This window comes from Caretta caretta, chromosome 20, assembly GCF_965140235.1.
Source record: "Caretta caretta isolate rCarCar2 chromosome 20, rCarCar1.hap1, whole genome shotgun sequence".
In the NCBI taxonomy this organism is placed as follows: Eukaryota; Metazoa; Chordata; order Testudines; family Cheloniidae; genus Caretta; species Caretta caretta.
Genome location: NC_134225.1, coordinates 13,777,488 through 13,790,668, shown reverse-complemented (window position 1 = coordinate 13,790,668; position 13,181 = coordinate 13,777,488). Strand labels below are relative to the sequence as shown.

The following is a 13,181-nucleotide window of genomic DNA, read 5'->3' as shown; positions in this document are numbered from 1 at the left end:
GGTCAATGGGATGAACACTGATCAGCAGTCAGGGTTTCTAAGGAATAAGGCTTGCTTTTTTGTGTGTGTGGTTCCTGATTTTGAGACCAGAAGGAACCATTTATGATCACTTAGTGTCACCTGCATAACACAGGCCAGAGAGCCTCACGCTGTTTGAGCCAGAGCATCTTTTAGAAAGACATCCAATCTTGATTTAAAGACTTCACTGATGGAGAATCCACCACTTCTGCAGGTAAATTTGTTCCAAGGGCTAATTACTTGCTACTTAACGTACACCTTATGTCTAGTCTAAACTTGTCTTGCTTCAGTTCCAAACCAGTGCATCTCATTATGCCTTTGTCTGCTAGATTGAAGAGCTCTCTGCTACCGCCAATCTCTTCTTCATGTAGACTGATCAAGTCACTGCTTAGGCAAATTGGATAGAGTAAGAGACTAAATAAGCTCCAAGGCAGGTTTTCCAGCCCATTTTTGTTGCTCTCCTCTGAACTCCTTGCAATTTGTCAACATCCTTTTTGAAGTGTTGACAACAGAAGAGTATCTGATTTTGTAACTTCTGAGACCCCGCTCCTGCAACTGTATCCCATTTAATCAAGGCCTTAGTGAGAGAATCAGACAGTAGATGTTACATATTTGTTTTTTTTAGGAAGAGGTACAAAAGATTGTGAACCTACCCAGGAGGGCACAGGACTTTTGCTGAGTGTGTGTGAAAGCACGAGAGTATGCACAGAAGAGAGCAAGCAAGCAGAACACACAGAAACTGAGAAAAGACCAAAACAGAAAGAGGTGCAAAGGTAAAAAACAAGAAAGCCAAGCAGTAGCTGGTGAGCACAGTGACACCCTGGAGAAAACTAGAGCGCATGTTTTTGGGTCTGTTGGCTAAAGAGGCTAAGAAACTGCTCCCCTTGTTCCGAATGCAGGAGGAACCAAGGACAACTGGAGTTTACACATTCCCTATAAATAAACAAGACTGCATCAGAGAAAATACCAGCTCCATCAATTTCTACTGCCAACTGGAACAGCTGTAGGGCCCCGACTTTTGACTGGCTGATCAGTTCGGGGGAAAAAAAAAGAGGGCAACAATATCAGAGCTCATGAAACGCAACTGAAAAACGAGCTATTACTTGCAGTAAGACGATTCAACTCTCCGCTGTTTGAGCAAAAGTCATTGTGGCAAATTTGCTACATACCCCTGTAAAAGCCATTTGGTTACATTCTGCCTCCTTTTATTCATGGTGTACTTTACCCAGCAAGTGCTTGGGCAGGTTGCAGAATTAGGTACCATGCTATGGGAGCAAGGCCTCGTCGTTGCACAGAAGTTGCACCAATTTAAACTTGTGTGGATGCTCAGATTTAACCCTGGCTTTAGCTTGAATAAGTAAGGAATCAGTTGAAACTGGAGCTATATAAGCCAGGCTTGAAATCAAATGAGCACAGCTACACAGGGTTTTGCACTTTTAAGGGATCAAAAACCCTACATCTTTAGTTAAACTGATACAACTGTGTGTGGAGACCAGAACTAGTTCCCCCTAGCTGTACAGGCGGTGAGAGGTGGCAGAAAGACACTGTCTGTAGTGTTGTTGGAGAAAGGCCAGAAGTATAAAGCATGGAATCACTGTCTGCTTAAAAAGTCCCATAAAGATTCAAACCAGCCCCACTGAAATGAGCTTTTCACAACATCATACATTTTATTGATAAGGCAACAGCGTAGTACAAATATGAAACAGCATCCAACTTCCTTTGTCATAGCATTAAAGCTTTGAAGTTGGGTTCACATTAATACACATGTATTCCAGCTTCTCTTTTTTGCCAATTAGGAAAAGCTCAAGGCATACCAGGGAGGGGGGGGGAAAAGGAAGAGACAGCAGCTGCCTCTATTCTTCATCACTATAATTAAAATAGATTTCTTTTAAATCTTTATTTATAAAGTGCATTGCCTTACAGTTTGTATTACACAAGGCAACAAAACAGAGAGCTGTGTTTCACATTCAGAAATTTCACCTAAGTACTGTACACACTTGGTTTACATGCACAAATGGAAAGAAAAAAATCATGCTTCTATCTGTTCAAAAGAGCAGCTTTGAATGATTTAAACACTTTGTTTAAAATCCAATTTACAATAAAACATTTCCACTATATTAAATAGTTATTTACATTTTGACACTAAATTACTCAACAAAATTTGGCGCAATCATTCTGTAGATCTATAACTTACGTTTTTGTTGACAGGATCAATATTAAAAACAACCACCCCCACCGCCACCTTTCCCCACCACCGTAAAGAAATGTTTTCTTTTAACTAAGCCATTTATAGAATATAAAAAATCAGACCTCCCTATTATCACCTGGTTGTCTATATGTTCAGTTTCTCCAGTCAAACATTTACTTTAGTGCTAGTTTTCCCCAGGGGTGGTTCTTCCCTGGTGTGTGCAATGGTTTTAGGAAAGAAAAGGTGAGGTCAGGCAAACAGTCTAGAACAGCAAGACACGAAGGGAGATATTCAGCATGCCCTCTTTGGGCATTAGTTGCCCTTTCCCGGCACAGCAATGCCCTGGCGACTGATGGTGCAAAGCTGGAGTTATTTGGGTAAAATACACCTGGAGCTGCTCAAAACACTTAGTCATGAGGGTCAAGGCTTTTTATTTGTTTTTTTAAAATTTAAGCTCTGACGTATTTTACTTGCAAGTTATAGGGTATATTGAGCTTTGGCGGAAGGAGAATGCAAAGGGGGCGTGTGCATTTTCAAAATGCACAGGTTTCATTAGAGCCAGCCCAAAAAAACCCAAAAACTTTTTTGTAACAAAAGTGGGGTATTTTTAGGTCAAAAATGTGTTATTAAAAAGACTGAGAATGTTTAGCAAGACATTGGACATTCTTCCATGTATCATTTTCTGGGTTAGAAAAAAAGAAATGTTACAAAAGCCTAATTCTTCAACAGTTTTGAAAACCTGAGGAGTTTCAAAGTAATAGCCAGGATTTTTTTCTTCCATTCTCCACCCAGCTCCCCTTTCCGCATTAGAGACACTGAAACAGAACCGCTCCAAGTCTAACCGAAGGGAACTTCTATGCAGCGTTTGTGCGGGATGCCCCTTAGGAGCTGTGGTTCTCCCTAAGGATGGGTTAGGATTGCTAGAGCACTGTGGTGCTATAGTATTGGGAAGCCTCCCTCTTTGATAAAGGCTCCTTTATGGAGAGAAAGCTCCCATCAGTCAAAGATTTTCTCTAATGATGCCTGCTTCACAGTTTAGCGAGTGGAACAAATACGTACACCCAGGGGTCTCCAATCATTTATAGTGCTCTAGTTAAGCATGGTACTGTACTATGGGTCAAATGCGACAGCAAGAGTCCCTGCCCTGATAAGCTGACAGTCTAAAGGCACAAATGGGTACAATACAGGGTAAACTCCAAGAAGGGTGAGGTAACTACAGCTGGAACACTTCCCACAACTGGCTTTGAGGAGATGAGGGGAAAGCATTGATTGGGTGGGCTGGTCATGGCAACAAGGCACAATGCCAAAAGCGAGGGAAAGATGGAATGGCAGGGCCAGGGGAAGCTTGGAGGGTGCATATAGGGAGGTTAAAGGCAAAACAGCAGAGGAGATTTAAGCATGGGGCTGTGCAGAGATCTGAATGGGGAGATGAGGAACTTGGGAGGAAGCCAGTGAAGGAATTGGTGAAAGGGACAGTTGTCTTGGCAGCGGGATATTGAGTAGTCTTCCATCCCATCTGGCACCATCCTGTCCAGTAGCTGGTGAAGAGAAGGTTTTTATCCCCCCCCAGAACAGGAGACTGCCATATCATTTGGTTGCCAAAAGGATAGGCACAGAAGGAGCAAGCCAAAGTGAGAGGAGGAGGGGGCTTGGAATCAGGGTATGGCTGGCTGAGAGTTTTCTGAAGCAGTTTTTCCAAAGAAAATTGTTTTTTTTTTTTTACCACGAAATTTCATGTTTGCATCCTGGGGGAAATTTCAACTCTTCTGTGGTCAAACACTTCTTTGGATTTTTGAGGAAGAGCCAAAATTTTCCATGGGGAAATTTAAACAATTTTTTTTAAAAAAAATCAAAAACTTCAGCACCCCTTCCTCCAGTTTTCCAACCAGCTCTGAGTCAGAGACAGGATTTAAGGAGAAGCTTGAAAGTAGAGGAAGAAAAGGGACAACTGGCCCAAGGGATGCGGGGTGAAGAGTGCTAATTTTGCTTTAGAAGAAAACTAGCAGGGCTGAGGCAAGACACACTGAAGGACAAGTAGAGTCATTTGAGAAGGCAGAGAACAGAGTTGAGGCAGCAAAGAGCAAGTCCTCACGGGGGCTGGATTTTCTCCAGACACACAGAGTGAGCCGGTCCAAGGAGACTGCCAGATTTGGGGGTTGGAGCGGGGCGGGGGGTAGGACTGAGAAGCAGAACTGGGCAGCTTGCAAGACACACACACACACGCGGGGGGCGTGGGTGGGTTGGGGTTTACACACATACCATGACATCAACCAACGGGAAAATCAACTGAGGTTAAAAGACCCACTACACAAGCGTACAGATATATTTGATACAGCAACAAGATATCTATATTTAAGGCACCGATTTCAAACAAAGGTGACGCATGCATCCGATGAAGTGAGCTGTAGCTCACGAAAGCTTATGCTCAAATAAATTGGTTAGTCTCTGAGGTGCCACAAGTACTCCTTTTCTTTTTGCGAATACAGACTAACACGGCTGCTACTCTGAAAACTATATTAAAGAACACAGTGATCTTCTCCGAGGAGAGGGAACTGCCTTCCCACGGCTTCTCAGACAAGTGCAGAGACCAAGGAGGAGATCAATTCCTTGGATCTGAGTGAGCGATATTTCAGATTGGCGAGACTCAGGAACGCAGATAGGGAAAAGGTTAACTGTGCTGTACATAAGCTCAAGGCACTTAACGCTTGCAAAGGAGCTGCTTTCATTCTTACTGTGCGAGCGACACCAAGTGGACACAAGAGAGATTCGCAAAAAGAAAAGGAGTACTTGTAGCACCTTAGAGAGACTCACAAATTTATTTGAGCATAAGCTTTCGTGAGCTACAGCTCACTTCTCGAAAGCTTATGCGCAAATAAATTTGTGAGTCTCTAAGGTGCCACAAGTACTCCTTTTCTTTTTGCGAATACAGACTAACATGGCTGCTACTCTGAAACAAGAGAGATTGCAACCAAAGATACAAGCAAAGCAGTCTCTCCCCCACCTGGGACACAGGATTTCTTATTTCCCAGAATATCTCCAGGGATATACTTATCATTCCTACAGCCTTTTTCTACCCTGATGGGAGGAATTATTTTGGTTTCCCTTTGAAGATTCTATCTAGAGGCTTAAACATCTGCATTTCACAATGTGGTGTCCCAGCACACCCTTCTCCCTGCCCTCATACCTCTGTGCTGTGCAGACACACACTTGAACTATGCACATTTTAAATGACATTCAAATACTGAGATGCCTAAAAAGCAGATGACATGCCGGGTCTCTCTGCCAGTCTCAACTCAGCTTTCTGGAAAGTTTACTCAGTAATGAGGTTTTCCTATTTATATTTAATCACGTTGTTTTATTAAACATCATTATTTAGGGCTCCCTCTTGAAGAGCTGTGGCAGTGAGCACAGAGGAGACAGTTGGCATTTCAGGCATAAGTCAATACACAGGAATCAGAGAAAAAGCATAATTTAAACAAGAGAAATACCGTGATTTCACATAACCCCCAAGAATATATTTGTGGAATCCCGGCTCTCTGAAGTCACCAGTTAGTGAGTTACTGCAGGCCGAGTTCCTTCCAGAATTATGAAATAATTCTTTTTTTTTTTTTTTTTTTTAAAGGAAACATTTCTTCTTATTCCAAATCTCACAACCTGGGGGAATGCACTCTCCTACAATAAGTGCTTGGAAGTTTTGGCATATGGAATGAACGGTTTTAACACGAAAGGCCACTGGCAACTTCCTGAGAGCGGTAGAGGGTCAACCAAAGTGCAACACAAATCTTCCCACATTAGTGCAAGAGACAGAGAAAGCAACACCATTGCCATGCGGCAGCCACTTGACAGAGGAGCATGAACACAGAGCTTCAAAGCCCAATTCTGATTCTTTAGCATTAGGAAAACGAGCAACTTGTTTACAAAGGCGGTGGTGGCAGCTAAAGGTGCACATTAGCAGATGGAAAGTAATTTTCATAGTACACAAAACAGAAGCCGACCCCAAACATCCTCTGCACACCCAACGACTGACACACAAGGGACTGAACTAGAGGGATTTTCTTTGCTCTTGCGTCATTTGGTTTTCCTTGGTTGGCAGATTTTTCTACAATTTTTTTTGCCCTCTTAATAGCGCTTGACCTGCCACTGTTGGAGGCCCCAGAGTGGATACATGTTTCTCTCCAAAATGGATGCTATCACTGGCCGCTGTGATTTCATATGTTTGCACAGGGCCTAGCACAATGGGACCCCTGACACAATAGAGTCTGTGTCCTGTAGTGCATTGAAAGCAGGACTCCTACATAGCACAGGAAAACTCTGGAGAACTCAGGATGAAAGACTGGGTTCATCTCAGGCCTTAATTGACTGTGATGCAATGCTATGCACAGCTTATTGGCTGCTTTTCCTCTTCCTTAGTTCTAAGAAACCAGGACTCCTCTCGTAAAGACTGAAATCTTGCTGCAACCAGAACATTTCAGGGTAGGAAGATGTGAGATTAATCCTTCCCCGCTTAATTCTTACTGAGTTATCCCAAGATGTTGCACATTTAACAGGCTTGGCAAGTAATCTGTTCAGACGCTATTTGATAACTGTCCAGCAGACCCAAAGGCCCAGAAACCACCCCACTGGCCACCCCACAGGCTGAAAGGGTTTGTTCCTAACTGATTATCTGAGGTCTCACCTCGACACTTGGCAACATCAACACTGAAACAAAAATGGTACAGCGTGTTGATTAGCATGGATTTTCGTGCTTTTAGCTATCCATCCTGGGAGCCCAAGAGACAGTCTTCAGTCTATCACAGATCAAGGGTGAAACTGGCAAATACCACTTCCAGTCTGGCTACACCTCTCAGAGCAACCCAAGAGACTAGTAACCTTACAAATATCCCATTCATTCCTGTCGCATTAACAGGGGGACAGACCACAACGTGCCATTGCTTCGGAGATCTTCAGCTTCTACACAGCAGGCAAATGGAGATTTCTCTCAGAGATACAGGAATTGTTCTCCCCTAAGTGCATTGCCCTATTTATTTTGAGACTAAGATATTTCTGTACTTTGCAGCCAGTGTTGGAGGAGGTGGGTGCATATGCTGGGATCATTCAGCTGGCTCTGGGGTGGAATGAGCCAGCAACTATGCACCAACAGCACTTGGGCAACAGGCTTTGGGAAGGGATAGGAGGAGTAACTAGAGAACTGTTCTCTCTCCACAGACAGCATTAGGGGTTCATTGAAGCCCTGAATTCCAAGCTCACCCATGAAATCTCCGTCATTTCCTCCCAACTAGTGGCCTGACTTTTCAGTTTTTACTTTGTAAAACAAGCCAAAAAAGTGGTGGTTTCAAGAAGGCCTCAGTCTGAAGGCAGCCTTGAAACAGCCATAAAGGGATATGTGAGGATATGTGAGCATAAGGGATAGGGTTACAGAAGGAAGGCAAGTGGAAAAGCCACTCGCTGGGGAAAAAAAAAGCAGCGTAGCTGGGTTGGCTGCCGCTCTGCAGCAAGCCAACTCAGGTGACTGAAGATGTGCAGAAAACGCAGTCCTCTCCAGTAGTGTGAAACTAAACTGGGTCTATATACAAACCCTGGTTAAGGGTCACACCCCTCCCGCTCACCAGGCTGACTTATCCCTTTCTTTCTCGGTGCGCTGTCCTGCATCTGAAGTCAGGAGATTTCATTGCCAAAAACCTCCAGGACCAGCGGGGTGAGCTGCATGCTGTGCTCTGGCTTGAAGGAAAGGCAGCGGTACTGTTTGGAATGCTCCTCATTCAGGCTCCGCAGGTCTGCCAGCTTCTGGATCATCTTGGCATAGAGTAAGCGGTTGCCTGGGGGAGGGTGTTTGCACAGAATGTAGGTCTGCAGGACCTCGGAAAGGCGGTCTTGGAGGGACTCCACCAGAGAAGTGTCCTGCACGCCAGGGCGGTCTAGAAATCAAAGCAAACAATTCAGGTCATGGGAAGGGTTTAGCTGATTAGTACTGTCGGGATGGTCTAAGCATAATCCTGCTCAGTGTGGGGGGACGACCCCTTCCAGCTCGACATTTCCATGATTTCTTGCTATCGCCGCTTGTTTATTTAAAAGGATTCAGGAAGTACACCTATGCCAGGCTCTAGGTGCCCGATCGTTACTGCCACGTGTCAGACACAGCTGCACTACATCATAATTTCAACAGAAACAAACAGCCAGACACCCACTGAAAACTCCTTTCCCCTCCCTCAGTTAGGAACGTCAGAGGTTTTTGGCAGCATGCCACTAAATCGGGTGCTATTTCAGACCACGGAGGGGAGCAAGTTCCAGGATCACAGATCCCTCACAGGGATCTCCCTGTCAGCTGCCCCCTCTCTTTTACAAGATGGGGAGCCAGCTCAGGTACCAGCGCAGATCCAAGAGCACTGGTGTCATGCGCCCAGTGAGATGCTCCACTCAATAAGCGAGTCACTGTTCTGCACTGGCATCAGTCTCCGAATGGTTTTAAGGTGTAGCCCCACACACAGCACCTTGGCAACCCACGTTTGATTCCAAGTCTCTTGCTCCCTGGCTCGGCAGTGGCTGTGAGGGCTGCGGTGCCTTCCCTGGGCTTGGATCAGGGTCTTATAGATGGCTAGTGGTTAGCTTTGTAGGCCCTGGCTGAGGGGGGCAGCCCCACTTCCGCAGTACAGATAAAGGCAGCTCATAGATTATTGGCTCTGAGCATGGAACATGCAGCCAGACACCAAGTTTCTCTTACCAGGGGAGAGGATGCAGATGCCCATCAGGAGCACATGCTCCTCTTCGTGAAGGTTCAACTTCTTTAAGCCAATCTGAAATTTCACAAGTGGTTCCAACAGTTCTAGGCTGTGACCAGCTAAAAGACAAAACACAGAACATCCTCCAGAACAGTCTTTCTACCTCCAGGAATTCGGATCTCCTAAAAGTCAACTGCTAAGTGAAAACAAAGGCAGAGATATCAAGTTTCAGAGTAGCAGCCGTGTTAGTCTGTATTCGCAAAAAGAAAAGGAGTACGTGTGGCACCTTAGAGACTAACCGATTTATTTGAGCGTGAGCTTTCGTGAGCTACAGCTCACTTCATCGGATGCATCCTGTGGAAAGTGTAGAAGATCTTTTTATACACACAAAGCAGAGTGGGGTGGGGGGAGGTATTTTTTCATGCTTTGTGTGTATAAAAAGATCTTCTACACATTCCACGGGATGCATCCGATGAAGTGAGCTGTAGCTCACGAAAGCTTATGCTCAAATAAATTGGTTAGTCTCTAAGGTGCCGGAGATATCAAGGATATCTGCAACCAGGTCCCTTCAACTCAGAGAGTTTGGTCAATGGGAGAGGAGATAATAAGTGGTTGAAATGGATCAGTTCCAAACTCTAGTTCTCATGAAGCAATTAAGCGTTTGTCACACAGCTCTAATTACACCTGAGTGTTGCTACTCTAATCATGGGACCCCCCTCCCACAGCTTTATCAATGCACCTCATTCCAGACCTACAACCCTCCCTATATCTTATTTCTGGGCCTCTCTCCTGCAGAGACTTGCTAAATGGTAAGACTTTGGAGCAGGGACCTTGTCTTTATATCATTTAAAGCATCTTAGCATGCTGCTGGTGCTATGCCCATTAAAAGCAAATAATTTTAGGAGCTAGGAGAAGGAATCATTGGCACTTGAGGATCTTGGAAAGCTCAGCACTCTGATTCCTAGTTAGCTGATCTGCAAAAGGAGAGTGTGTGGGTTTACAACAGTGGTAAACAGTCATTTTATTCAAGTGTCACATTTGCATGCACACTGGCTCAACTTTCCATAGGATTTTTGCAAATAGATAATTTCCAAGTATTTACTACTGTAACAGTAGCAGGTTGTTTTAAGCCAGCTGCTCTTGAAACAGGAATCTCCCGAGTGTGGTAAACAAATGACAGCAGCAGGGACTACGTTGCTGGAAGCTCAGATTTCAAGGCCAGATTGATCTGGGGTAAGTGACTGGTCTCTTGGGACTGGGAGCAACCTGATGTGGTGTGATTTTTGGTTTAAGAGATTTTTTTATCACGAAGTTCAGTTTGCCTGAGTGGCAAGATAGGCTGGAGAGTCTGAGGGGCTGTCTGTGACTCCATCGTAAGACTGACATAGTGATCCAGGAGTTCACTTTTGTTACTGGCTTGGTGAAAGCTAATTATAGAACACACCACTGGTTTGGAGAGTTTGCCCTGAGGTAAACACTCATAGCCGTGAGCCACTCCAGACAGCGTGACAAAGACTTCATTGGATAGACTAAGGATCCCTCTATCAGATATATTCTCTTTGCATAGGTACTTCTAGACTAGCGGTTCTCAAACTGTGGGTCGGGACCCCAAAGTGGGTCACGACTAGGTTTTAATGGGGTTGCCAGGGCTGGCTTAGACTTGTTGAGGCCTGGTGCCAAAGCCCAAGAGCTTCAGCCCTGGGCGGCAAGGTTCAGGTTAGAGGACCTTTCCCTGGGGCTGAAGCCTTTGGGCTTTGGTTTTGCCGCCCTGGCCCACGCCACTTCCCGCAGCTCCCATTGGCTGGAAACGGCAAACCATAGCCACTGGGAGCTATGGGCGGCTGTGCAAATGTAACCAAACTGTCTGGTGGCCCGCCAGAGGATTACCCTGATGGGCTGCATGCGGCCAATGGGCCGCAGGTTGCCCACCACTGTTCTAATGGGTATTATTTTCAGATGACTAGTTAGGCTGTTAAATGTACATGCCCCATGGGGCTCAAGCACAATGTAAGGGATGTGAGGGCCTTGTGCTGGGGCTCCGGTCAGGAATGAATTACATGCCAGTACCCAATCCCAGCTAACATCACCTTAACTTTGCATTCCTTGAATTGGTGTGGATCTCAATTTGCATCCCCAAAGTGGTATTAAATTATAGTAAATGCAAAAATCTATGTTAAGGTTGGGGAAATCAGATTCAGACAAATTTATTAACCTTCAACAAGCAACAAAGCTGCCATGGGACCCATGCTGTACTTTGGTTACAGGGGTAGCCAGAGATAATTTACCTTGGGTAACGTCATTGATTTGGTACTTGAATTCATTGCCTCCACATGACCATGCCATATCCTCCAAGGAAAACGACTGGTTTGAACGAAGCATAATAATTTCAATGGCGCTGGACTTCAGTAAGGCAATCTGGTCCTCCGCCGTCAGATCCCTGAACATTGGAAGGGAGGGGGAGACAATCAGTGAGACTTCAAGTAAATCTAACACCAACCCTCCAGTTAGATTGGCAATGGACCTGCAACCAAATGCCAGCCATATAGGTAATGTCTTCTGGCTCACCGCCAAAAGCAGCCTTTTTGGACTACAGAAATACAGAAGTAGAATAAAACCCAAAATTCCGTCTGGTGGCTCGTTTGGAAATTAAATGAACTGAAACTGCAGTAAAAAGATACTGCAGTTCACCCAGGATGAAATGCTTAAGGGAGTTAGAGTTGGGAAAAGGGACCTTGTATAGCTTTTTTTGTAACTTGGAATTAGTCTCTCTCACTTGCAACATCCCCTTAGAATCTTGAAAAATAACAGCTTCCCCTACTGTCATTCCTATTTGAAAAGCTGGTATTTCCCTGTGTTTCTAACAGAAATGATGACACCAGGGTACCATCTTTTAAAAAATTATGTGTGTTGCAGTAGCACCTACGAGCCCTGGTCACAGACTAGGAGCGCATTGTGCTCGGAGCGATACAGAAGCAGAACCAAAAGGCAGTATTTGCTTAAAGAGACTTATTTCCTTGATAATGCACTAGCTCTGACAACAAGCATGCACAGGTCTTGAACAGCGTTTGTCCTATGATTAACCTAGAAAGCATTGTAGCCTAGTGGAGAGAGCGTGAACTGTAGCAATCAGGAATCCTGTTGTGACATTCCCCAGGGTACAACTGGGACTATTGAACAGCTGTGTCCCCTCAACTCTCCAACCTGGAGTGCCTTTTACACTACTTTGCTGTGAAAGCAACCACTCCTGGTCTGCTCACACACAGCCTCCAACATGTACATAACTTCCAGGTATACGGTGAGTGCTACAGCCAGCCGCTCCTGAATTACGCTGCCAAGCAACACCAGCAAATTCCCAGTCCCAGATTTGCCCCCAGAAACGTGAGTCTCATACTGCCCAGCTCTCTACTGGACAATACAACCTCATATAAAGATAGTCATTTTTTAAATAGAAAATGATATGCACCAATCCTGTTATCTCAAATGGTATCTCAATCCAAACACACTGGTTTAGATCAAACAAGTTTATTAACTACAGAAGGATAGGTTTTCAGTGATTACAAGTAATGAGGCATAAAAGTCAGAAGTGTTTACAAGAAAATAAAAAGGTAAAATGCAAAGAATATTAATTTAAGTTAAATGAATTCAAAGCAAAGGTATCTCTCACCACTTGCTTCAGTAGTCTTACTGGCTGGATTTCTGTCAGCCAGGACCCCTCTCTCGCTCAGTGTTACTTTCCTTATCCTTCAGGTATTGATGCCATGGGCAGAGAGTAAAGGACGAATAACTTGGCGTGTTTGTTCCCCATTCTTACACTTTTTCTTCTTTGAGAATCATCTCCAGCTGGGATTCAGGAGACAAAGTCTGTGGGGACCGGAACCTCCAGCTGTTTCTTTGCCAAGAACATAACAGCCATACTGGGTCACACCAAAGGTCCATCTAGCCCAGTATCCTGTCTTCAACAGTGGCCAATGCCAGGTGCTTCAGGGGAATGAACAGAACAAGTAATCATCAAGTGATCCATCCGCTGTCACCCATTCCCAGCTTCTGGTAAACAGAGGCTAGGGACACCATTCCTGTCCATCCTGGCTAAGAGCCATTGATGGCCCAATCCTCCATGAATTGATCTTTTTGAGCTGGGGCAACCAGATCTGCATGCAGTATTCAAGATGAGAGCGTACCATGAATTTACATAGAGGCAATATGGTATTTTCCTAATTAGTCCCAACATTTTGTTAGCTATTTTGATTGTCTCTGCACAC

General features: G+C 44.8%; 1 protein-coding gene across 4 annotated transcripts in view; it reads right to left on the bottom strand.

The window, feature by feature from the left end:
- Positions 1-1,660: 1,660 nt before the first annotated feature.
- Positions 1,661-13,181, bottom strand: part of VDR (vitamin D receptor) — a 128,395-nt gene continuing 116,874 nt past the window's right edge. For all 4 annotated transcript variants that reach the window (XM_075121454.1, XM_048831816.2, XM_075121453.1 and 1 more), the window contains 3 exons: positions 11,208-11,359; positions 8,925-9,041; positions 1,661-8,121 (listed from right to left, as the gene is read on the bottom strand). In XM_075121454.1, the coding sequence (XP_074977555.1) occupies positions 7,862-8,121; positions 8,925-9,041; positions 11,208-11,359 (529 nt within the window). In that variant the 3' untranslated portion in view covers positions 1,661-7,861. The remainder of the gene's footprint in view (positions 8,122-8,924; positions 9,042-11,207; positions 11,360-13,181) is intronic.